Here is a 25944-nt window from a genome sequence, read left to right on the forward strand (position 1 = left end):
CGAGTCTGCCTTCTCTCCGAATAGACGAGTCCCATCAAAGGGCATGTCCATGAGGTTGGAATGCACATCTCCCGAAATGCCAGATAAATTCAAAGGTAATGAATCTGCAGCTAAAAGTCTCAAGCAGATATGAATATTAAAAAAGATGTAGTGCTAGCGTGCATCCATTCCACACATCAGAATAGCAAATATATTTTAGACACAACAAGAAGGCCTTACAGTGTTTATATGTCACTATAATAGAAAGTAAACTAGGCAGCAAAGGACACTGAGATTCAAGAACGTATTCCACAGCAATAACCCGACTGCACCATTAACTGTCTCTGAAAAGTCTTTAAACACCCGATGCAAAGTCTGAGCAGCCTGAACTTTTACCTGACTGGATAGAAGTGCCAATGCCATTGCATGGTATGTTATATAGAAGTTCTTCCTCAAACCTTTATGATCTATTATTTCCCTTAGGACCCAGTCAGGAAAGTAATCAATAGTTTCAGTGTTCATTATCATCAGCTTTTACTGACAAACTACAACAATTGATTACATGGACAGTGGTTAGGACAGCCTTATAAAAAGAAGTCAAAATCAATGCCCACCACATACAGGTTAAGGATGTTACTGGACCATGTCACTGGACATTCATTTAATTCAGCTGCTTTGGTTGCCTGAAAGAGCTTCATCATTTTGGCGTATGATATATCAATGCTGATATAATCCATACAGAGCATGCAGGGAGTTGGTGCTTGGTAGTAAAAGTAACCAGACCAACTGGTTAAAGTTGATTCTGCACGCATTCAATTGAAGTAATTTAAATATATTTATTTAATGGATGTCCCATGCCATTAGCTGATGACTCAATTGGGAGGTTGGGAAAAGTACCTTAGATCTAACAAGGAGTATTAGGAAATCCATATGATAGAAAACAGACTTGTACAATATAGCACTTTCAAATAAAATAAATATTTAAACAATTGAAGCTACTTTTAAGAAGCTCTAGCAACTTTCGACAGGTTTCACAGAAGTACTGCTACAAGGCCATTAAGAATATGAAGTGGTGTATTTGCATGATATTGTGATTTGTAGTAGGTAAGATCACATTGAACATAAAGGAAAAGTACGAATAATGCGGAGGCACCTGGAGATCTTGATGTGGACTATTTGTTCCATGGGGAACACCATCAGTATATCCTTGAAAAGGCCGTGAGCTGTACATTAAAAAATACCCGACTGACTAATATAAAATTGGTACCTGTTCAGTTCCCCAGTGATTGCTGCAAGCAAAGAGCTTTTCCCACAGCCGACTTTTCCAACTACCCCAACTAGTGAACCCTGAAAGGGAGAAAAATGAACAGGAAAAAATGATCACTAAGTGAGTCGGAATATTGATAAGTACAGGGCATGAAAGAGAACCTCCCTTCATCTGAATCACTCGTCCAAAGTATGTTGAGGTCATTAATTACCAAAAGAGGTATCCGCAATAATTGTGCAATTGAGTTCCTGTTGCCATATATCCACATTAGACTTTTACAGTCACATTTGATGCTAACATGCTATTTTGCTGGATTACACATATAAAACCGTAGAACGTAGCAACCAAACAAAATCACTCATACACATTTTGAAGTCACAAAAAAAAATACATTTCCTCTTTCTATCAACCCTTCACAAGTATTTTGGTATAGCATCCATTACTATTTTCTTAACATAATATAGAACATCATAAACTAGGTTCCATCATAACAGGTCACAGAAAACAAAATGGCAGTACCAGAAAATGAGCTGTAAAGCTCCCCCTCGCTCTCCCAGTTACAACTTTTGTCATAGAAGTAACCTGTGAAAATGTGTAGAGCCCCTAAATGCTATGCTCCACCTGATGACTGAGGCCAATGAGCGCTTCTCAAACTCATGAGGTTTATTAAATGTTCAGGTTCTCATCAATTGCAGCCTTGCCCTAGATTGCATTGCAGAATGTTACAAAATAGATAGGATCACTCCCTGCCCAAAAGGCAAAAAGAACATCCCATGAAGCTTTCTAAATACAAGACAATATCATGCTGACAAGCTCTGCCAAAAGTCCCGGAAAAATCCTCGCAGAGCAATTTTATAAATATTTCGAAGACAACCGAGCAATAAGGTTTCTGCCTTTAACACAGTACCCACATCAAGATACCTACCTTTAATGAGGGACATTTCTCTCCTGCTGGATCCGAGTCCAGCATTTGACACAATGAATCACACAACTCTCTTTATAAAATTTAAACAGCTTAACGTAATCTCGGGTCTTGCGATCCCTTGGACAGAATCATTCCTTTCAGAATGCTACGAATAAGGACAAATGGAGACAAACGTCTACAACAAGAGGATCAACAGATGGATCCCACAATGACAATTAAATGCTTAGGGCCCGATTCCCAAAGGTAAGCTGAGACAAAAGTATAATTTTACAACTTTTTGTATTCACAAAGGGCATTTGCGAGAAGTAAAGTTAGACTTTTGACTCAGTTTTGTCTCAGTTAAATGTAAGATCAAAACTTAAGTTTAACTGAGACAAAAGTCTAACTTTCCTGCTCTGCAGTTTATAAGCACAGCAAATCACACCAAATTCAATATTACGCAGATTATTGTACTTTAGGAGGATGGAAGGCTGAGCTAGATTTGCAGTGATGAAGACGTGTGATAACAAGTGATTACCGCTTGTCAATAATAAGTGAAACTTACTAGGACAAGTCAAGGTCAAACAAAGTTGGAAGTATCTCAGCATACCCGAAACAAACCTGAACATGAATAAAAGAAAATGTAGCAGTTGTTAATAATTAATATGATTATTGAGGGGGCGTGGCTAAGCCGCAAAGCGTGATAGTCGCAGCCTAACGGAGCTCCACCGATTCCTCTCCTCCCTCATCAATCCGCTACACTGATCCAGAATCCAAACTCACCATTTTAGGTGGAGAAAATATCCCCTACATGCTCATAGAAAAATAAGCTTTGAGGGGTCACCAGAGACTGCAATTCGGCCGTGTACGCCATGAGGCCCTGGCGTTGACGGCGAGACCGGTGCCTCGCATGGCAGGCAGTGCGGAGAGTGTGGCTGTTCTGGAGATGCCCCGACGGAGGAATTTGGTGTTGGAGTGTGCCGGAGGTGCGTCTCCGATGCGCCTGGCATATAGCACCACCGGGAGGGGGGCAGATTTATGAAGGCCTTGCGCCGCCGGTGCGTCATTTTTAACATGGGAAAAAGTGACGCACCGGCGGCGCAAGGCCTTCATAAATCTGCCTGGTGCGGACCTGAGGACACCTGGGGCCTCATTTATTAAAAGTGACGCATCGCTGCGAGAAAACAGGGATGCGTCACTTTTCATTTCACCCTCCTTGCGACCCCAATGATGCGTCATATTTATAATATGACGCATCATTGTGCAAGGACTAACAGATACGTCAGTATTTCTGACGTATCTGTAAGTGCAAAAGTGACGCATTGCTGGAGTGTGTGACAAAAGTGACGCAACTCCAGCAATGTGTCCTTTCACATGGGGCAAGCCCCATGTGAAAGGACCTGCATCAGTCTTACGCCTGCTGTGAGGCAGGCGCAAGATTTTGACGCAACGGCGTCCTAGAAGTGACGCAGTGAAATCTCATAGATTTCACTGCATCACTTCTATGACCTTTCTTGCATCAATACACCCCCCTTGCATACATTATACCTGGCGCAGGTATAATGTGGCGCAGGGGTTTACAAAGTGACGCATCTACCTAGATGCGTCACTTTGTAAATATGATGCAACAAGGCACATTTTTTACGCTGCTGGTGCGTCTCAAAAAGTGACGCACCGACGGCGCAAAACTGACGCAAGGCCTCATAAATGAGGCCCCTGGGGTCTAGTGGAAGACCTGATGCCAGAGCCTCATTCCTGAGGCAGCTGGTACGTGACCAGGGTGCTCCTGAAGCCTGATTGAGGAGCCAAGCAGAGGCAGATACTTACTAAGTGGACACAGCTCGAGGCCCCCCTCCCCCTCCCTCCTCCTATATTGACAACGCAATGGCTGCAGGAATTTGCGGGAGCGGGTTTGCGGAGCACTGTGGTGGTGATTTTGGGGGCAAAAGTGACCTGGACCCGGAGTGGGTCTAAACTGCGCACGCATTGCCGGATACCTACTGGGAGCATAAGTACCAGTGTCTTGACAGAGGGGCCTACACAGTGAACGGTACTCGTGGAGGCCTAGGGAGTCATGTTGCCCTAAGTGTGTCCCACAGGCAGTGACTCTAACCACATTTGTACCATCACAGGTTCGATTGACGCTGCGACTTCCAGGCAATAAGTCGTGGTGCCGCCAAGCGGAGGTAACCTACTGATCGCACTAACGGATGTCCCTCCCCCCCTTGGGACATAGTGGGCACACGCCCTGTGGGACACCATAGGAGATTGCAGGCAAGACGTCACTACAACCAAGACTTCTATGCCCAGTCACTGACTCACAACCTGGTTCCCACGTGACTATTGGAGAGGTGAAGTGGGGTAACGGAGTGGCTTGCTATCTTGGGGAGCAAAACCCCACGGTTGTAGCACTGGGAACAATCTGGTGGTATTATGTTGTCATCAAGGGGCAGTAAACCAGTGCAACAAAGCCAACTTGATAGATATACCCTCCCCAAGTCCTCGATACCTGACTCTTCCCCTGGGGGTAAGGGAAGCCCAACGCAAGGAGAAGTAACGCCGGAGCCCACGCTGAAGGATGCCCTGGCAGCGATTGCGGATATCAAAACCTCCCTTGAACACAAGATGGGACGCCATCACCGTTGAAGTCAATCTACTCCGGGCAGATAAGAATAAAAACAACGAAAGGGTGAAGCAAGTGGAGCTGAAAACCGCAAGCCTAGTGAACGATACCTCTGAGCTGTAACGTGAAGTCAGAGACCTACAATCAATTCAAAAATTTGCTGAATCCAAGCTGGATGACTATGAAGGACGCTTGCACCGTAACAGCGTGCAAATTCTTGGCGTCCCGGAAAAATCAGAGGGGCAGTCTACAGATCTCTTCGTAGAAGATATTATCCTGGAGCACCTACAGCCCAAGGGAATTGGAAATTTTTTTGTGATTAAAAGAACTCATAGAATTCCTGGAGTTCGGCCTATGCCCGTGGCACCCAGCGTCCGATCCTAGCTAGGGTGCTCAACTTCCGCGACGGTGATGTCATACTCCAACATGCCAGAGCAGGACCACCCCTGAAATACGAAAATGCGGACATTACATTTTTCCAGCACTTCACCCAACTAGTTCAGAGAAAGCAACACTCCCTTCTGGGATTAAAAAATGGACTGAGAGATAAAGGCTACAAATACTCCATGCTGTTCCCGTCCAGGCTCTGAGTTGAGGCTGATGGTAGAGCCAGTTTTCTTTAACATCCCGAATTAGGTGCGGAGTGGCTTGAGAGTCGCTGATCAGTGGAGCATTGGACTCAGTGGTGAGACCGGCGGGGGCAATGGGTGGTAGGGATCCTGAAAGGGGCCTTCATGTTGCCCTAAGTGTGCCGGGACTGGGATCTTAAAGGCGGCCACGCCAGCGGGTAACTTTGGACATTTTGGGCCCTCTTGGTGCATTATGTTGTGCAGTGCTTTGTTTGATCATTATGGGATTGTGAGATTGCGATCTAATGACTTAAGGGAGTAGTGAGGGGCACCATGTACCCCGCGTTTCTACTTTTAGTTATCTGACGGGGCGACAGGCACTTTGCAAGTTTAATCATGGGCAGTTCAAAGCCCAGAGTGCAGGGGAGCAGGGAGGGGGGCAGTTAGGAGGACATTTTCATGTTGTTTGCATTTGTTTTTCTTGAATGTATGGATCAATCGACTACACAGGGCAAAGACCTAGAGCGGGAGCGAGATACTTGCGCAATCTCAGATGTTTACTCAGTGGGATGTTGGGGTTAGAGTCCTCAGCTGGAACGTTAATGGGCTGGGGGACAAGATTAAGCGTAGTATGGTGCATCAGTATTTCAAAAGGCAAGCCAAGGATATTATTCTGTTGCAAGAAACTCATCTAATTGGCAACACGTGCCAGGCTATGAACAGAGGAGGGTATCAATTGGTGGCTCACACGGGCATCACAACAGGATCCAGAGAGGTGGGTATATTGGTCAGAATCTCGTTTCCTTTCATGGCGCAGTCTACATGGTCCGACAACAGGGGTGTGGGGATATCAGGGCAATGGAAGGGTCGAACTATCACGTGCATTTCAGTATATGTTCCGCCCGGCCTTCAGAGTGAGACGTATAATGATTTGGGTGCAGTGCTGTTGACGGTCCCGCTGGGCCTTCTAATTGTGGGGGTGACTTTAATTCTGTAGTATCCGTCGAGCTGGATCGTCACCCCTGCGTGACATTAGACCCGCGCAGCGGTGACTCTCTGACTTCCTTGAGGCTGTGGGGCTGGTGGATGGATGGAGGACACATAACCCAGACAGAGCCTAGCACACCTTCCGATCTGGCGCCCACCAGAGTGTGTCCCTCATAGACTATATCTTGGTCCTGGCGGCACAGGCCTGTGATATCCGTGAATTTCGCCACCTGGGTAGGGGCATCTCAGATCACTCCTCTATCTGGGTGCGACTGGTTCTGGGTCAAGCTAATGTAGGGAGACTTGCCCCCATTAACCTGTGGTACTTACGCGATCCTACCTTTCGCAAGAAATTAATACAGACCACAAATTATTACTTCCTGGAAAACAAGGGATCAGTAAACTCTGCCCAGACGCTATGGGTAGCTTACAAATCAGTAGTTCGTGGGAAAGCCTTATTCCTTATTAAGGGTAGGAAAAAAGACAAGCAGAAAGAGTTGGAAAAGGCGGAGGATGCAATAATCAAACTGGAGGAGGAGTTGGAACATATAGTGACCCCTGAAAAACTACACTTACTGAGCCTACAACAAGATGAATTTAGAAGTATAGCGACGGCACAGGGGAGGGAACTGCAGAGTAGACTCTATGAACATGGGGACAAGGCAGGGAAATTAATTGCATGGCTGGACTGGAAGGAGTGGGCATCGCGACTGGTACCCGAGCTAACCGGTGAAGGGGATGAAATCATCTCAGACCCGCAACGCATAGAAGACCGGTTTGCAGATAGATTACTATCAGGGAATTTACAGTACAGAGGGGCGGTAGGAAGAGGGAGACAATGTCGCCTTACTCCGTGATATCTTACTCCCCCACCCTGGCCGACGAGAATCGTGATTTTTTTGGAGTCCGCATTCTCCGTTGATGAGGTTGCCCAAGCTATACGTGCGATTAAGTCTAGTAAATATTCAGGCCCTAATGGTATCCCGATCGAGTTGTACAAGTTGAGACCGGACAAGATAGCGCTCTACATCCACGCAATGTTTATGGACAGTAGAGACAAAGGTACACTTCCACTACCACTAGATCAAAGAATTGCTAACGTGGTGGTCATTCATAAAGAAGGCAAACCTAAAACCCTTTGCACGTCTTACAGACCGATATTGCTTCTCAATGATGAGCACAAGATTCTAGCCAAAATGCTGGCAAAACGCCTTATTAAAGTAATCAATACCCTGGTGCACCCTGACCAGTCTGGCTTCATGCCACACCGTAACAACGCCCTAAACTTACGTCGTCTCCACGGAGTGTTGGGTAGAGCGCCAACTATCTTAGAACCCGCAGTCCTGATGTCACTTGATGCCACCATGGCGTTCGACCTGGTGGAGTGGCCGTATCTCTTTGCAGTACTGGATAAGATGGGATTCGGGTCCCAATTTGTGAGCTGGATCCGGTTGTTATAAACTAAACCCATGGCCCAAGTGATTGTGAATCATCGGAAATCTAGAGCGTTTGAGCTTGGCCGCGGGACGCGTCAAGGGTGTCCCCTGTCACCGCTAATCTTTGCCCTGGCATTGGAACCATTGGCGGCATGGATCTGCAGAGATCCAATGATCCGCGGTATGCGTTGGGCCCCTGACTGGGAAGATAGAATATCGTTGTACGCGGACGATGTGCTGTTGTATTTGACCTCCCCTAGGGTCTCTTTGATATGCTTGCTGGATATCCTCGCAATCTTCTGTAGATATTCCGGATTTACCATAAACTGGTCTAAATCTGTGATTTACGTCTTACACAGTGAGCTGCCGATTCTCCCGAAAGGATGCCTGATACAAATTGCGGCAGATGGCTTTCGGTACCTTGGTATCTTCATTACATTAAACGCTACGCTCCGGTTCACTCGTAATCTCCTGCCACCACTCCAGAGATTGAGGAGCAATATTAGTCACTGGAAGTCCCTGTCCGTTTCCCTATTAGGTTGGCCGTTTTATTTAAATGATGGCGTTACCCTGTTTTCTATACACCCTCCAAAACTCTATGGACCCAATCCCCAAGTCAAATTTTAAAGAAATAGAAACTTCACAACAAACTCTTTTATGGGAGGGGAAACCTCGAATCGCATTAGCAAAATTCACCCTCAATTGGTATGACGGCGGCATCAGTCTTCCCGACATCAGGAAATATTATTGGGCAGCCCATCTGGCTGCGATCAACCAGGGAATGTATGGTCGCCCCGACGACTTAGGGTAGGCCATGGACAAGTGGTTCCTCCCAGGTGGAGACTACAGTAGAATGCTCTACTCCAAACCCGAGAGATACCCCCATACGGGCCCGACCGCTCACTCGTTCAAGTTTGGCATGAGGTAAATAAGCATCTGGGGTGGGACTGCAGGTTCACACTGGCAACTCCCCTCTGGAATTCTGAACAGCTGGGGAGCCTCTGGCAAACTAAGGGATTTGATGAGTGGGATCTCATTGGTATTTCCCAGATTAAGGACCTCTGGGTCAAGGGCACTATCCTCTGGTTTGCCTCTCTCCAACAGCAGTATAAATTGGCGTGTACCGAGCATTATAGATACATACAGGTCCGACACGCACTTCATACTCACCTTACTGGTAGAGCCCCCCTTCCCGAGGCATCCCCTCTCGAAGACAGGATACTGGACGGCCATATTCCAGAAAGGTCTATCTCGCGGATTTACAAAAAATTGTTCAACAATACGGAAGATCCCCTCTAGTCCCTTAAGGACAAATGGATTAATGATGGAACTGAACTGGATGACGAAGACTGGCAAACAGCGGTCTCCTCCCCGAGGGGGGTGGTGATCGAAGCTAGGCTGCGGTTGGTGCCAGATTTAGTATGAATGGGCAGAATGGAAAATGGAGTGTGCAGACGTGGTTGTGGGGAGGTGGGTACATTTATCCACATAATATGGGAATGTGTCAATATACAATCGTACTGACAATGCATAAATCGCACTCTCAGGGACGTACTCGCAGTTGACTTACAACCCGAAGCCCGCAGGTGTCTCCTGAACATTTGGGAACCGACAGACCTCACCTCACATACCAAGCAAAGGTTGGTCCTGGCACTAAAGGTGGCCAAAAGAAATATAGCACAGAATTGGGGGGCCAACACCAGATAAATGGGAGGAAGATTTGGAGTGGTGCATGTTCAGGGAAAAGTCAGTGTATGTGGCCAGGGGGTGTCCCAGGAAGTAGAACAAAGTGTGGGGGCCTTGGAACCTGTATAGACGTAATATTTGTATCCCACCAGGGCCACTGAATGACGATGAGACTCTTCAAACCCCCTATCAATCAATCAATCAATCAATCAATCAATCAATATACTTATAAAGCACACTACCCGTTAGGGTCTCAAGGCGCTGGGGAAAGGGGATGCTACTGGTCAAAAAGCCATGTTTTGAGGCGTTTCCTGAAAGTTAGGAGGTCCTGGGTCTGGCGTAGCTGGAGTGGTAGAGAGTTCCAGGTTTTGGCGGCGAGGTGTGAGAAGGATCTTCCTCCGGCGGTGGTGCGGCGGATGCGGGGTATGGTGGCGAGAGCATGGTTGGCGGAGCGGAGATGGCATGTGGGAGCGTGGAAGGAAAGTCTGTCGTTGAGGTAGGCTGGACCGATGTTGTAGAGAGCCTTGTGTGCGTGGGTCAGGAGCTTGAAGGTGATCCTTTTCGGTATGGGTAACCAGTGTAGGTCTCGGAGGTGGGGGGAGATGTGGTTGCGGCATGGGACGTCAAGGATGAGGCGGGCGGATGCGTTCTGGATACGTTGTAGCTTGGTTTGTAGCTTGGCCGTTGTTCCTGCATATAGGGCGTTGCCATTATCCAATCTGCTGCTGACCAGGGCGTGGGTGACGGTTTTACTGGTCTCTACAGGATCCACTTGAAGATCTTGTGGAGCATGCGGAGAATGTTGTAGCATGAGGAGGAGATTGCGTTGACCTGCTGAGTCATGCTGAGAGTGGAGTCCAAGATGAAGCCCAGGTTGCGAGCATGGTCGGTGGGTGAGGATGCGGTGCCTAGGGAGTTGGGCCACCAGGAGTCGTTCCATGCTGAGGGGTTGAACCAAAGATGACGATCTCTGTTTTATCGGTGTTTAGCTTGAGGCGGCTTGATTCCATCCAGTTGGAGATGGCGTGTAGTCCGTTGTGTAGGTTGTTTTTGGCAGTAGTGGGGTCTTTCGTGAGGGAGAGGATCAGCTGGGTGTCGTCTGCGTATGATACTATGTTGATGTGGTGTGTCTGAGCGATGTTGGCGAGAGGAGCCATGTAGACATGGAAGAGCGTTGGGCTGAGGGAGGATCCTTGAGGGACGCCACAGATGATCTTGGAGGCCTCAGACAGGAATGGCGGAAGGCGGACTCTCTGGGTTCTGCCGGTGAGAAATGATGAGATCCAGTTGAGAGCCTTGTCGCGGATTCTGGCGTTGTGGAGTCGTGTGCGGAGGGTGTGATGGCATACCGTGCCGAATGCGGCAAAGAGGTCCAGCAGGATGAGTGCTGCGGTTTCTCCTTTGTCGAGCATGATCCTTATGTCGTCTGTGGCAGCGATGAGTGCGGTCTCGGTGCTATGATTGTTTCGGAATCCGGATTGGGAGGTGTCGAGCGCCTTGCTGTCTTCTAGGAAGCGGGAGAGCTGGGTGTTGACGACTTTTTCGATAACCTTGGCCGGGAAGGGGAGGAGGGAGATCGGCCGGTAGTTCTTCGGGTTGTCTGGGGCCGCCTTGGGCTTCTTCAGTAGTGCGTTGACTTCTGCGTGTTTCCATATTTCCAGGAAGGTGGTTGACTCGAAGGAGCTGTTGATGGTGCTGCAGAGGTGGGGAGTGATGATGTTGCTAGCTTTATTGAAAATGTGGTGAGGGCAGGGGTCCGATGGGGATCCGGAGTGGATGGAGGCCATGGTGTGAGTGACGTCTTCTTCGTTGACGAGGGTCAAGGTGTGGAGGAGGTTGGTGTTGCTCGGGGCGTCGGGTTCGTGGGTGTCTGCGGTCTGTAGCTGTTGTGAATTTCTTCTATCTTGTGGCGGAAGTGGGTGGCGAGGGAGTTGCAGAGCTCTTGTGATGGAGGGGGTTCGTTGGAGCAGGTTCTGGGGTTTGAGAGTTCTTTGACGATGCCGAAGAGTTCTTTAATGTTGTGGGCGTTGTCTATGCGGTTTTTTACGTGGGTTCTTTTGGCGGTGCGGATCAGTTGGTGATGCTTGCGGATGGACTCTTTGAGTGCGATGTGGTTGGGTTCGGTAGGATCCATGCGCCAGGCCTTCTCTCTTTTGCGGTGTTCTCGTTTGGAGTTCTGTAGATCAAGGGTGAACCAGCTGGCCTTGGCGCTGTGTAGGGTGTTTGAGGACTTTTTGAGCGGAGCGAGGGTGTTGGCGCAGTCTGCTAACCAGCGATGCAGGTCGGTGGCGGCTGTGTAGGGGTCCGAGGTTCCTGGCGGTGGGGTCTGGGAGAGGGTGGAGATCAGTTGTTCTGTTGAGACTTTGCTCCAGTTGCGTCGGGGGTGTTGTGTGCGGTGGTGGTGAGTAGGTGGTTTCTGATAGGAGAAGTGGATGCAGTGATGGTCTGTCCAGTCTAGTTCGGTAGTGTGGCTGAAGGCGACGTGGCTATTGGCAGTGAAGACGGGGTCGAGTGGGTGGCCTGCGGTGTGAGTGGGCAAAGTGACGAGTTGTTTGAGGCCGAGGTTAGCGAGGTTGTCCAGCAGGTGGTTGGTGTTGACATCGTTGTTGTTTTCTAGGTGGAAGTTCAGATCGCCGAGGAGGATGTAATCCGCTGAGGCGAGGGCCTGGGCACTGACGATGTCGGCGATGGTGTCTCAGAATTGTGCTCGGGGGCCTGGGGGTCTGTAGATCAGTGTTCCTTTGAGGGTGGTGTTGGCGTTGACGTAGATGTTGAAGTGGAGGTGTTTGGCGGAGTTGAGGGTGTTGTGAGTGCTGGTCGAGACTTTGATGGTGCTTTTGTGGACTATAGCGATTCCTCCTCCTGGTTTGTTGGTGCGGTCTCTCCTGGTGATCTTGTAGCCTTCAGGGATGGCAATGTCGGGTTCAGAGGCCGAGCTTGTCCAGATTTCGGTGAGGAAGGCGATGTCCGGTGACGTCAGCAGGTCCCAAAGTTCAATGGCGTGTTTGTGGATGGAGGAGGTTGCTGGTGGTGTAATGGTGCCTGGGGGTGTGGGGGGGCCACGGGCCAGTGGGACTGGCGCTAGGTGCGGTCCAGGCGCGGGGGGGCTTGCCTCTGGCGCCCTTCCGGGGCGCCAGCGGCACACCCGCTGCGCGGTCGGGTAGCGACCGCCATTAAGAAGGGAGGAGGGAGAGAGGAGCAGCTGGGAGGCGGGAGGGGAAAGCGAATGGGGGCGCTAGGGGGCGGGGCCGCAGGGACTGTTATGATTTGTATATTTGTTTTCTTTTTTGACTCACTGTAACCTAGGCCAGCGAATTGGAGTACTAATAATCTCTTGCTCATGTTGTATAATGACATGTAATGTTGAGTTGTTTATAATAAAAAGTAATATATGAAAGAAAAAATAATATTATTATTATTAATCATCTGTAAAGCGCAACTATCACCCAGAGAGCATCTTGGCACTGATTACTTATCAGTATAGAAAACTACTGTTAAAAGGTTACATCTAGGGCTATTTAACCATAGCTGTCCTTTGCTGGGGCAAAAGCCATGTCTTTAGCCATGTCTTCTTTTTCTGAAACTTAACAGGTTTGCATCGGTTCTTAGATAGAGTGGCAGATCATTCATTAGTCGAGCAACTCTGACCTGGAACGCTTTGCCTCCCAGTTGTGTCTTTTTAAAAGAAGATACAGTACCAGGCAGGCGCAGGATCATCTCAGCTTTCGTGCTGGCCTGTAGCTTTTAACCCTTTGTTGTACAGTCTTGGGTATCCTGCCATTTAATGCCTTGTGCTGTATGTAAAGGTCCTTCAAAGTGCACCATTCCTTTACCGGGAGCCAATGGAGTTCCTGCAGCGTTTCAGTTACGGAATACCTTCTCCCTTTGTTTAGCGCTAGTTTGGCAGCCATCACCTGGATCATTTGAAGCCGCATGAGCAAACAGTCTGGACTAAGTAAGAAGTTGCAGTAGTCCAGTCTTCTCAGTACAGTGGCCTGTACCACAAGTCTTCTAAAGGGCTGTGGAAGCATAGGAACAATTTTCTTCTAATTTCTTAGGAGTCCATAGCATTATGCTACAGTTTGATTGGCGTGCATCTCCATTGAGAGATTATCCTTAAATTGAACTCCAAGAGTGCGCAGATTCGAGAGCTGACTTTATTGGCCACTGGCAAAAGTTGGTTGGGAGTTGTTGTTGTAAATCCCCTGGTGAGCAGCATAGAAATTCTGTCTTGTATCCATTGAATTTTAACATCTTCTGGTCAAGTAACTGGGCCATCTCTTTCAGACATGTGTGAAAGTTGTTTATTTGATAGATGACGCAACAAGACACTCCTCGACCCCGGAAGATGCAGGCCGGCGGTTGGCCCTATTAGTTGAATTCCGCGATGCTGTGGACCGTGAGATCCTTTTCATGTAAATGTATTGTAAATGTATTGCGACTTATATAGCGCACGTATCACCCGAAGGCATCAAGGCGCTTGCCTTGGGAACCCGTCCTGGCTTTTCCCTGTGAGATAACCCCTACTGGGTATCCCCAGGGTGAAAGCCAAGCATCCCGCAGCGGGTGGGCCGCCGTAGTGGAGATTAAGCAACTATTGCCCAGAGTTGCAGCGTGGGACCCCATGATTAGAATAGGCACCGAGGCGAGAATTATCGAGTCCGTGGACATTTTGGGTTCAGGACCCTGCCGCGTCGGGAATTGAACCCTGGTCCAGGGCCAGACATCTGCATCAGGGTCTGCCGCTCTAATCAGTGAGCCACACTCCTCCATGACAAATACCATCCGGGCAAATACCATCCGGCTAGGCGATACGGAGAGGGCGAAAGGTCCGGCAGGGTTCTGGCGCAGATGTTGCGGCCCCCATACAACAAAGCTTGCATCACTGAGATACATTCCACCTCAGACAAGATTCTCACCTCCACTCTAGAAATCCGGGAGGAATTCTTAGAATACTTCACTGCATTATACTCCACTAAAACGGGCACAGACTTTACAGCCCAGGAGGCGTACCTCTCGGAAATAGCATTAGTGTACCTGGAAAAAGATATGCAAGACTTTCTCGCTGAACCGATAACAAAAACTGAGGTTCGTGGCGCCATTGCTACCCTCTGTTGCTCCTCAGCCCCTGGCCTTGATGGCTATACTGGGGACTTCTATAAAACGTATGCGGACCTCCTGGCCCCGCAACTGATTGAGGTCTATGCAGAGGCCCTTGAAGAAACAGTTGCTGCCCCTATGTTATGAGAGGCAGTTGTGATCCTTCTTCCCAAACCAGGAAAAGACCCAACATTGTGCGAGTCATATAGGCCCCTATCCCTCTTAAACCTAGACTATCAAATATTGGCTAAAATAGTGGCAAACCGCCTATCCCAGCTGATGGAGTACATTATCTCCCCCGCACAGTCTGGATTTGTTCCCCATAGATCCACCTCTCTTAGAACTCTTTTTTCGGTCCTCCATAGAATCGACCCTTCGGTCCCTACGGCTGCCGTTCTATTAGACACAGCGAAGGCCTTTGACTCGTTGGAATGGCCCTTCTTTCTCTCGATAATGTGCCATTTGGGCATGCCGACTGGATTAATGGCAACCACGGCCCTGCTCTACAGTTGCCCCACAGCTCGGCTACGCATAAACAGAACTGTAGCTCACCCTTTTTCTCTGTCACGAGGCACACGACAGGGTTGCCCCCTATCGCCCTTGTTATTTATGGTGGCCATGGATCCCCTGATGAGACATTTTCAGGAACAACATCTACAGTGTGGCTTGCAATTCAACACTGGCCCGTCCTTGTCTCTCTCTACACGGATGATACCATCCTCTACGTTAGGGACCCCGGGTAAATTTAGATCCCCTCATCAGGGAGATTCTCCGGTTTGGCCTCTACTCCGATCTTGGGATGAACTGGCATAAGTCAGTTATATTCCCACTCACCTCCAGCATGACCCACTGGGAGTGCGAGTTTCCCCTGGAGTGGTGCTCTGACTCCGTCAAATACTTGGGTAGCCACATCCACTTAGAATCCGCCCAAATCCTTCAACTAAACTATGGTGAAGCCATAATCGCACTCGAAGCCCAGATTGAAAGGTAGTTGCTATTACCTCTAACCATGGCTGGACGAGTCCCAATCCTTAAAATGGTAGTCCTACCCAAATTCTTATACCTCTTCAACAATATTCCTATCTCCCTTACAAACGTTTTTTTTTTTTACACTTACGCAAACTCCTTCTTCGACTGATATGGGGAGGTAAGCAGGCCGCAAATCCTTACCATGCCGTACGAAAGAGGAGGCTTTGGAGTACCTGACTTCCAACTGTACTATTTGGTTGCACAGTGCTGCTTCGCATACACGTGGTACCACCCAGATGCGCGAATACCCTATCTTCGACCAGAGGCAGATTTTGTCCTACTGGACCGGCTGTCTGCTGTGCTACCTAGGGGTGTTCCCCGTGATCCCACAGACATACAAACAGTATCCACTACTAGCTGGGCCTGGGAGAAACTTCGGCAGATCACACCGGCTTCCATACTGTATTCCCCTGACTTGCCGGTCCCGTTGGGTTCCTATTTACTGGCAAGAAGCTGATCCAGCGCACTCTCACCCACCAAGTTTGACATTACCACATTCCGGGACCTATATCCTGAGGGACATAGTTTTTTCCCCGTCGGAAGACGCCCAATATCAGACAGCCACATTCATGGATAGCTTTGTTCTGAGCCGTATATGATCTGCGCTGCTCTGCTGGGCTTTCCCCTTGAGCCGGAGCCTTTTCCCCCCTAACACTTGTAATTGAAAACCCTACTGGGGTGCACCTCATTTCCAAAATGTATAAATCCTGTGCGACCTTACGGCCCATCCACGACGATAAGATACGAGCGGACTGGGAGTCTGACCTTGGGCACCCCATCACAGACGTGCAGTGGGCTAAATGCTGTGCAGCGACACAAAACGTTTCACGGAATAGTAGGCACACGTTACTGCACTACAAGTTTCTGAGGCAAACCTATTTCACCCCGGCTAGAACTCACCGCCTGGACCCCACTAGACCCCACACTTGTCGCAAATGCAATGCCCCACATGCCGACTTTGCCCACCTCACTTGGACCTGTCCCAAGATTCACACATATTGGGAGGAAGTACACAGCACTTTAGGCACCATCACGAAATTGAATATCACCCCAATTCCGGAAGTTGCTCTACTGGGATACACTGTGAATTTCCCCAAACACCTCAGGCTGTTTGTGTCACTCAGCCTACTGTTAGCTAAATGCAAAATTGTCATTCTATGGGGTCGCAAGACTGCCCCCACTCTGACAGCTTGGCTGCACAGCCTGGCCTATTGCAACACACACAGTGAGGTACATGGTGAGCTCATGCCAGGGTCCTCCCGGCCTAAAGACATCTGGGGCCTGTATAGGCAATACATAAGTGGCCTCCTACAAGACGCCAACTCACAGTCACATAATGGCATAGTCCCAGAAGGCGTGGGATGAGACACTTGTTTTACCACATTTATGGTCTACAATACGGCTCCCATTTCGCATCAGTAGTCTCTCTGGTTGTTTTGCAAGACTTAAAGCACCTGTGGATTTGTAGTGAATACAGGCTTTGGAGCATTACTGCCATTATAAGTTCCATGCTAAATGGGGAAGGACCTAGAAGAATATGTTTCATTGTGACATAGTACTATCCAGCGAGTTTGTACAAGTCTGAGCTATAAGGAGCCTATGAATATTATGCAACAAGTAGTTTTTGTACTCATTATTTGTTCATGTACGGTTATCATGCCTCAATATGTAATTCTTTATTTATGCCTGCACTTATCTCTCTATTGCCAAAACGATAAATAAAGTTAAAAAAAATAAATTTAAAAAAGTTGTTTATTTGATTTACGTCTGTCTGACTTGTCTAATGATATTATTTGTTGAGTATTGTCTGCATAATTAACAAACAATATCACAACTGACTTAATCACTGTCAGCAATGGTCTTAAGTAGACATTGAAGAAGATGGGGCTCCTTGCCTGATTTCTGTGTATTCCGATACTTAAGGTGGGAGAGTTACTGCTTGGCATCTTTCTGATAAGTAGGATTCAAACCATTTAAGCAACTTAACTCTTGTCCCAATCTATTTTAGAAGTGCTAGCAGAATTTGGTGGTTGACTGCGTTGAATGTGGTCGATAAGTCCAAGAGGACAAGAACTGCCATTTGACCACCATCAACTTGCATCCTCAATTCATTTGAGGCTAAAACCAGCACTGACTTTGTTCTATGGGCTGGCCTAAAACCCATCTGTTCTGGTTGGAGAATGGTTGAGAAGGCAATTAGGATTGGTTCAAAGTCCAAAGTAATTTACACTGGTGGCAAACCCGCTTTTCCCTTCCCTTGGTCCTAGAGTCACCAGAGATAACAACACCAACAGTTAAGCAAGATTAAGAGAACATCTCCTTTCCTCCTCAAATGGATTATGTCATAAAACAAACAAGGGCCCTTCACAAGCAGGTAAAAAACAGCACAGTCATTCTCCCAATCCCCCAAAAAGGTCCTAACAGGGATACTAAATTGGAATATTGTAGTTGACTTTATTCAAAAGTGCATCAAAGGACACTTAACACTCTGCAGCTTCTACAGAATCTTCCAGACAGAATCATATAGGATATAGGACAAAAGTAGAGTGTATCACCCCTTTCCTTAAAGAGTTTCATTATTTACCCATCTCCACTAGAATTGATTTCAACATCCTTTATTTAGTGCACAAAGATTTCCGTAAATAAGATGAATCCTACTTCCAGGCCAGAATTGACCATAAGAGTCAGAAACCTGCAGCCAACCCTCCAACCACTAAACGTCTGAGTATTATAATAAATAGGGTGGAGATCCATTCTCTGATGCTGTATTGTAAATATGGGAAAGATTCATCCTGAGCTGCTGTACGGTAAACTGCCATGTGATAACAATTCATCAAGACCTGAAGACTGGTCAATATCTCTGAGCTCCAGCCAGTTTTGAGATGATGGTAATTACAAAGTTCCTATGAACCGTGGTTTTGATGTTTCAGTTCAACAGTAACCCTGTTGAGAGTCCAAAAGCACAATCCGGCCTCAATAATGTTTTTTTTTTAAATATATCTTTATTGGCATTTATAACAAACATTACAAACATCAGCATGTATTTTTTCGTTATATCGGAAGACCCTAATACTGCAGTGGATCAGTACTGCACCTGGTTGGATAATGCGGTGGAAGCTCATGTCCCTGTTAAAACAATCTAAAAAAACAGGAAGGTGCCCTCAGCTCTGTGGTTCACAGAAGCCTTAAGAAAGCAAAAGCAGATCTGTAGGAACTAAGAAAGAAAGTGACGAAAGACTTATGATAGTGATTGCAAACTTAAATATAAAGAAACACTAGCTGCCTATAAAAGAATGATTCAGGAAGGAAAAAAGAAACACTTTGAGGAACAAATTGAAAATTCTAAAAATTCATCAAGGCAATTATATGAGGTGGTTAAAACATTGGCTGGGAAATCGGAAGACCTGGGTCCTCCTCTCTCGCAGGAATTCTGCGATGCCCTGGCTAACTTTTTCTTTTCTAAGGTACACGACATTTACGCTGAGTTTTCAGCAATAAAATTGAAATGTACTTCTTTAGTTAAAACCCATCCATGTTCATTTTCCCAATTTAAAGAGATACAAGAGGAGGAGACAGCTGATATCATCAGGCTGATAAAAACTGGCTCAGCCCTAGACCCATGCACTCCTAAAATCTTTCCCCCAATAATTGATCTTATTAGGGAAGTTACAACACAAGTCTGTAATAAGATGTTTACATCAGGGGTCTTTCCGGACAGATTAAAAAATACTCTATTGAAGCCAATTCTCAAAAAATCTGGTCTAGAGAAAACCATGTTAAAAAATTACAGACCCATTGCTAGCCTGCCGTTCTTAGCCAAAGTAGCTGAGAAAGCAATGAATAAACAACTGTCCCTATACATGGAACAAAGCATCCTACTTGACGATTCACAGTTTGTGTTTCGTAAAATGCATGGGACCGAGACTGCACTCATCAAGGCCGCGGACGACATTAGGACCATTAGGGACTAAGGAGGGACAGCGTTACTGGTCCTGCTGGATTTATCTGCGGCCTTCGACACGGTCAATCACTCCATCTTGATTGACCGTGTCGAAGAACTGGGAGTCCATTCCATGGCTAGGGCCTTGCTTGCCTCTTTTCTGTCAGGCAGATCACAGGCAGTAACACTAGGACCCTTTAAATCTATGGATCTTGCTCTTCCATGTGGTGTTCCTCAAGGCTCATCCCTAAGTCCGACACTTTTTAACATCTATGTGTCGGACTTAGCCAGGGTTATTAAAAGCTACCAGATGAGCCTCACCACATATGCCGATGACACCCAGTTGGTGTTGGCCATCAAGAATGATGGGGAAGAGGTGGGAGCTCGATTTCAGGAGGGCATGTTGGCAATTAAGGAGTGGATGGCAGGAAACTGCTTACGTCTCAACTCCGAGAAGACAGAGGTAATCATCTTCGGAAAATTATTTCCTTTGTGGTCCTCCGTCTGGTGGCCTTCGTCATTAGGAACCTTACCGATTCCGGTTCATAAGGTTAGAAACCTAGGGATAATCTTTGACGAAAAGCTGAATTTCACCAATCATGCTAATCAGATAACATCGGCTGCCTTTCATAAACTCAGACTTCTCAGAAAAATCCTACCATTTCTTCCAGATAAGGCGAGGAAAACGGTGGTTAGTTCCTTGATATTATCATAACTGGATTACTGCAACGGTTTATTTGTGAATGCTCAATCTAAGGTGGTGGCCAAATTACAACTTATTCAGAATGCAGCAGCAAGGCTGCTGTCAGGCACCCCTAAATTTAAATCCGTTAAGCATGTAATAAGGAGCTACCACTGGCTCACAGTAAGAAATCGGATTAAATTCAAAGCCTTATGCCTTACCTTTAAAGCATTGCAAGGTCTTGGCCCGGTGTTTCTCAGACAGAAGCTCACCTTATATCAACCCAAGAGATCACTTAGATCCGAGCATCTGCACCAACTAACAGTGTCCCGGACTAGGACGGTCACTTGGGGAGATAGATGTTTTACTAATACTGCGGCCAAACTCTGGAACACTCTGCCGATGGTGATAAGGTCGACATCGTCACTATGGCAATTCAGAAAGTTCATGAAGACTTGGTTGTTTGACCAATGATTTTTTCCTCAGCATACCACTTTTAAAACTTGACAATGTTCTTACTGAGATAATAAGATGAGTCATAGCGCCAAGACACCTACGGGTATACGCCGCGCTTTACAAATCGCTAAAATAAATAAATAAGTAAATTTCATAGTCATGCTTTAATAAGTAGCGAATCAACATGTGCATTAGGTTCATGGCCCAGTTACAGTACAGGTAAAGTCAACATTTCAACTAACATCAACAATAATTTCACCATTATGCATGTTGCCTCGTCTGTGTCCAACCCCATGGGTGCCTACTATAGTCTATGCCTCCAAACCTATGAGCAATCTAGTGTCTACCGATCCATTTCAACTAGATCCCCCCACTCCAAACCATGTCTGATGTACGGTCCCAAGTTATGCGTCCTTGTCATTTAACCTCCCAGTTCGTGTCCATTCACTGCTCAATATGTCCGCGCTGCCCAGCCCCGTCCGCCTCCTTCTTGCCGTCTGGTCCACTCCAAGGCTGTGCGCGTACCTCAACCTCCTCTCCTTTTTTGTATTCCTCCCCACACTTGTCAGCTCTGCTACCATTGCCCTCCAGGTCTGCAAGTCATCTTCCAACTTTTCGTCTCGCCTGTTTGGCTGCATTCGAATCACCTTGGCTGTCGCCCATTCCTGCATGCTTGTACCCATTGGGTAATTTTGGGCGGTCGGCGACCCAGCCACGAGATGGCGATCCGCCTTTTCACAAGCACCAGTCCCAGGAGGACAAACTTCCTGCTAAGATTCTTATTCTTAGGTCGGGCAGCAAACCCAACAACACCACCCGGATGTCTCCTGCTATCTCCCATCCTGTTGCTACCCGCAACACAGTAAGGACCTTGGTCCAATATCCCTGAAGCGCAGGCCCAGACCATGTGAACTAACGTAGCCTATGCAGCATCTTGGGGGTCAGATACGTCTGATGTACATAGCTGAATTGGATTAATTTAAACCTCGTATTCACGCTCACTTGCTTAACCCCTCGTGGATCTTGGCCCAGTCCTTTTCAGTGAGATGCTCTCCAGTCAGTGCCTCCCGTTTCGCTTGGATTGGCAGTACCCCGACCGTCCTGTCATCCCATATTGCCCGGTAGAGCTGGGAGATCAATCTGCAGCCTTTGGCCATTAATATGAAGGTCTGTAACATCTTTGAGACAGGAAGCTCGTCCAGAAACATGAGCCATAAGTCCCTCGCCACTTGCGCTATCTTCCCATATTGTAAGAACTGTCCTGGACCCAGCTCAAATATTTCCATTGCCTGCCCACGTGTGATGTACTGTGCATTATCGTAGAGGTCGCCATGATGAGGGAACCCGCGCTCACATCATTGGCAAATCAGGCAAATCCCTGTCTCCAAATGTCCCCGCCAGCAGGGCCTTCTCCCAATTATAGTACCCATCAAGCCAGTGTACAGCATGTTGTAATTGCAAGGCCGCGTAATAATATTCCAAACACGGGACCTCCAACCCTGCGTTTTGCCACGTTCTTTGCAGAAAGTCAGACTGACCCATCTTCGCTTGGGTCCCCACAGTAGGTCAGTTAGGGGCCTATCCAGTGCTATTAAAGTGTTGGGGGGATCTTAAAGAAAGAGTGTTGCATCACGTACAATCATCTGGGCAGGACCACCATTTTAATCAGAGCTATCATCCCCATAAATGACAGAGGCAGCTCCCGCCAAAAGCGCACCGAACCTCGCTACGCCTCCACCACTCTACCAATGTTAAGCGCCAGATATTGGTCGACTGTCTCCGCCAGTCTGACCCTAAATATTGGGGTGCGGTCCTCATACACAGGAGCCCTACCTCTGGGACTCCCTCATCCAGCCTCAATAACGTTGTATCTCCTACAACTGAAGTTGCAATATACATGGAAAACTTCACAAGTGTTCTTCACCCCCTCAATCCAAGGATGGGAAATTGCATTCTCATTATTTTACATCAATTGTATTTGTGGAACAATAAGGTTCTGCTCTGCTTTTTCTCAAAATGATCAGTTATAACAACCAAAACCCTGTTTGTAAACCAAATACCAAGAATGTTTTTATATATTTGTTCCACAGTTAGAGGTTTTGGATTCCGTAAGCATGTATTTTAAATATGATATAAAAATATATAAACATAAGTGCTTAATTTAACTTTTCTGTTGATTTGTCGAAGTTAAAATGAATGTAAATTTGGCAACTTTACCTCAGTCACACCAAATTCCCGTAGGAAGAAACTACCATACCTGTTTCACTGCCAGATGATGGATGACGATCTCCAATGTGCCCTTTTGCTCCTCCTTGGGATCAATCGGGCCAACACCGCCTTCCTTTGGCAGACACCAGGAGAACGTGGCATTGCTTACTTCTAAGGCCAAGTCTGGATCTGAGGCAGGAGCTGAGAAAGGATACCACAAAAGATCAATTAAAAAAGTAGTCTGTAAAAAAGAGAGATTTTTTGTTATAGACACACTATGGTGTAAGTATATTTTATTGTCACCTAAAGAAGTTGACAGTCATCGCTATGCACATGATTGTTGCGTTCTGTATTCTTATGTCCAACCCTGGACACCATAATTACTGCATCCCCTGTCACCATCTGAGTTCTGGAATGTTGACAGTTCTCCTCAGCTCTGCACCTTAGCGGAGTCTGTGTTGGTAACTCTCAATAAAAAAGTTCTTCATCATAACTTTGTACGATCATCGTTTTCCGTACAATTTCTGGTGACGAGTACCAACACAGGAACCCACGTGAATTCAAAATGCATGACATGTACGGAAAAGGATGTTCATACAAAGTTGTGATGAAGAACTTCTTTATTGAGAGTTACCAACACTGACTCTGCTAAGGTGTGGAGCTTAGGAGATCACACCAGCTTCCTCGGTCAACAGCTGCGAACTGTCAACATTCCAGAACTCAGCTGGTGACAGGGGATGCTGCAGTAACTACGGTGTCCAGAGTTTGACATAAGAATACAGAACACAACACATATTCCCCCTTGGGGAACAGGGGCAAGGGGGGGGGGGCGGAGAGTGGGTGGAGAGAGGCTGCATTGGGTAACATACACATTAAAGGCATGAGCATAGGTGAGTAGAGCGTTTCCAGTTATATACTATTCACACACATATTCTGAGAGTGTCAATGGAGGCACCAACCTTCCCCTTACTCTACTTGTGTTACTGGGACGGGGAGTCCCTTGCATGGGAGTAGTGTTGGACTCAGGGGACGAAGCCTGAACCTCGATTTTAGATTGAGAGGAATCAGAGTCAACCTCCTCATTTGACACATCACTCACTGCTCTTCCCAGGGCAGGTGTGCGTGAATCATTGTTGCAGTTGCTATTTAGGGCATGACTGCCTATGTCGGTGCTGGCAAACTCTACAGGGTTTTGTTTGCACAAAGAGAGCGCCGAGAAGTGCCACACCTTACCATCACTAAGGAGTGCTGCATCGCAAAATACCTTGCGCACTGATAAGGGTTGTGAGAATTTGTTCATTTCTTTGCTAGTGTGTCCACTCCTTTTTACTCTGACCATGTCTCCAGTACTTAATTTGACAGCTCTGCAACCATGTTTCTTGTCATAACGGTCCTTGCAACTGGATTGTGCCTCTACCAGCCTACGCTTCACTTGGTCGGCCGACCAATGAACACTCTTTGCAGCCATTAACCAACCCACATTGTCCTTTGACAAGGGTGTCCTGCCTCTCATGATTTCAAAGGGGCTGTGGCCAGTACTGCTGCAGGGTGTGATGCGATAGGCCCAGTTTGTCTCAAGGATTTCCTGTTTTGTGGAAATCGAAAATAATTGCCGTTAGCATGAGCTGAAGCCATCTTGTTTGTGGCATCCATTTTGTTAGCTATGTAATTCTTCAGTCTTCACTGTTGCTTGCCTTTCTATTCTGCTTGTGTCATCAGCTTTAGTTAACTCCTTCTGTACTAAGCCAAAGGCATGCTTAGAAAAGGCCTGTAGCTGCTAGAATGCACCTGGCTAAAGATGTAACTGTCATTTACTCTTTGCTGCTGTAAGCAGTTATGTTTCCCCTCTCACTTTGCTGACTAAGTTATCTCCCATCTGCCCATGTTGGTCGGTAGTTGTTCCTGTGTATGCGTGTACCTTCTATTTGTAATTACATGCTTACTCTGCAACAAAGTATGTATAAAAGCACCATGGTCTGTGTATTCAATGTACTACCTCAGGCAGCACTGGAGAGTGTTGTATTGACGTAGTTCCACTCATGACTGATTAACCCCTTGACTGCGGCGGCTATTCCGCCGCAGTGCTAAGGGGGCGGGGCGGCCGCATGCTGGTGACGGAACCGCTCCGTCACCAGCCGCGGTTGAGCTGTGCTGATGACGGAGCGGTTCCGTCATGGCCACGCCCGCTCAATAGAACGCCCAGCGCATGCGCGGAATCCGCTCCGCGCAGGCGCGGCGGCAGGGCCATGACGGAACCGCTCCGTCATCAGCACAGCGCCACCGCAGCTGATGACGGAGCGGTTCCGTCATCAACGTGCAACGGGTTAATAAACTTTTATTTAAATTCCAGCTTCAGTGCCAATCTCTATTTTGTTGGTCTATAGACCCGTGGACAGAGAAGGGTGAACCCTGCACTGGTGGGCTTATTAAAAGGCACATTTCCACAGTTGGCGCCCGACATGTGGGTCCTCATTGGAAATGCGGCCATCCAAAGGAGTGGTCTTGATGGAAGAATGGAATTTTGCTGAGGAGACGTCCTGCATTAGGAGACCTTAGTCTGTGCAGCAGAAGTGATTTTTCTGGTTTTCTTGATCTGACCCTCCGGGTGGTGGCCGGCCCCATCTGAGGTTTCCTTTGGCACAAGTATTTGCAGTGACCATTAGGTCAACCAAGAGATTGGCAGTTGGAGGTTGGAGACTTTTGTTTGGCAAGGTCGCTGAAGCGGCACTCTTGATTTGCTTGGCCAAGATCCTGGTTTGGTTTGTTTGATTTATCCTTTGCAAAAGATAAAGGCAGGTAAAGTGGAGATTTTTCTCTACTTGTGAATATTTTGGAGACGTAATATTTTGCAAAAACTTGGTAACATGCCTGTTCCTAGCACACTCCATAGGTTGTGTTGCTGTCTTGGAGGTACCAAAATGGATTTAGAAAGAAGTCTGCCTGCTCCCCCAGAGGGGACTCCTAACAGACATATGTACATATAATACGGTATTTCTTCCATAATGTACAGTACACTGTGGAACAAATATATGAAAAAGGATCCTGATTTACGATGGCCTGTGTATGGGTCATTTGTCT

The 25944-nt window shown here is 47.2% G+C and overlaps 1 protein-coding gene across 1 annotated transcript in view; it reads right to left on the minus strand.

Annotated features, from left to right (window-relative positions):
- Window positions 1–25944, minus strand: part of LOC144762194 (ATP-binding cassette sub-family C member 10-like) — a 681473-nt gene that overhangs the window by 488537 nt on the left and 166992 nt on the right. Inside the window, 2 exon segments of the mRNA XM_078647347.1 lie at window positions 1247–1326; window positions 22916–23067. Of these exon segments, the coding sequence (XP_078503473.1) occupies window positions 1247–1326; window positions 22916–23067 (232 nt within the window).

The sequence above is a fragment of the Lissotriton helveticus genome, chromosome 6 (assembly GCF_964261635.1).
Source record: "Lissotriton helveticus chromosome 6, aLisHel1.1, whole genome shotgun sequence".
In the NCBI taxonomy this organism is placed as follows: Eukaryota; Metazoa; Chordata; class Amphibia; order Caudata; family Salamandridae; genus Lissotriton; species Lissotriton helveticus.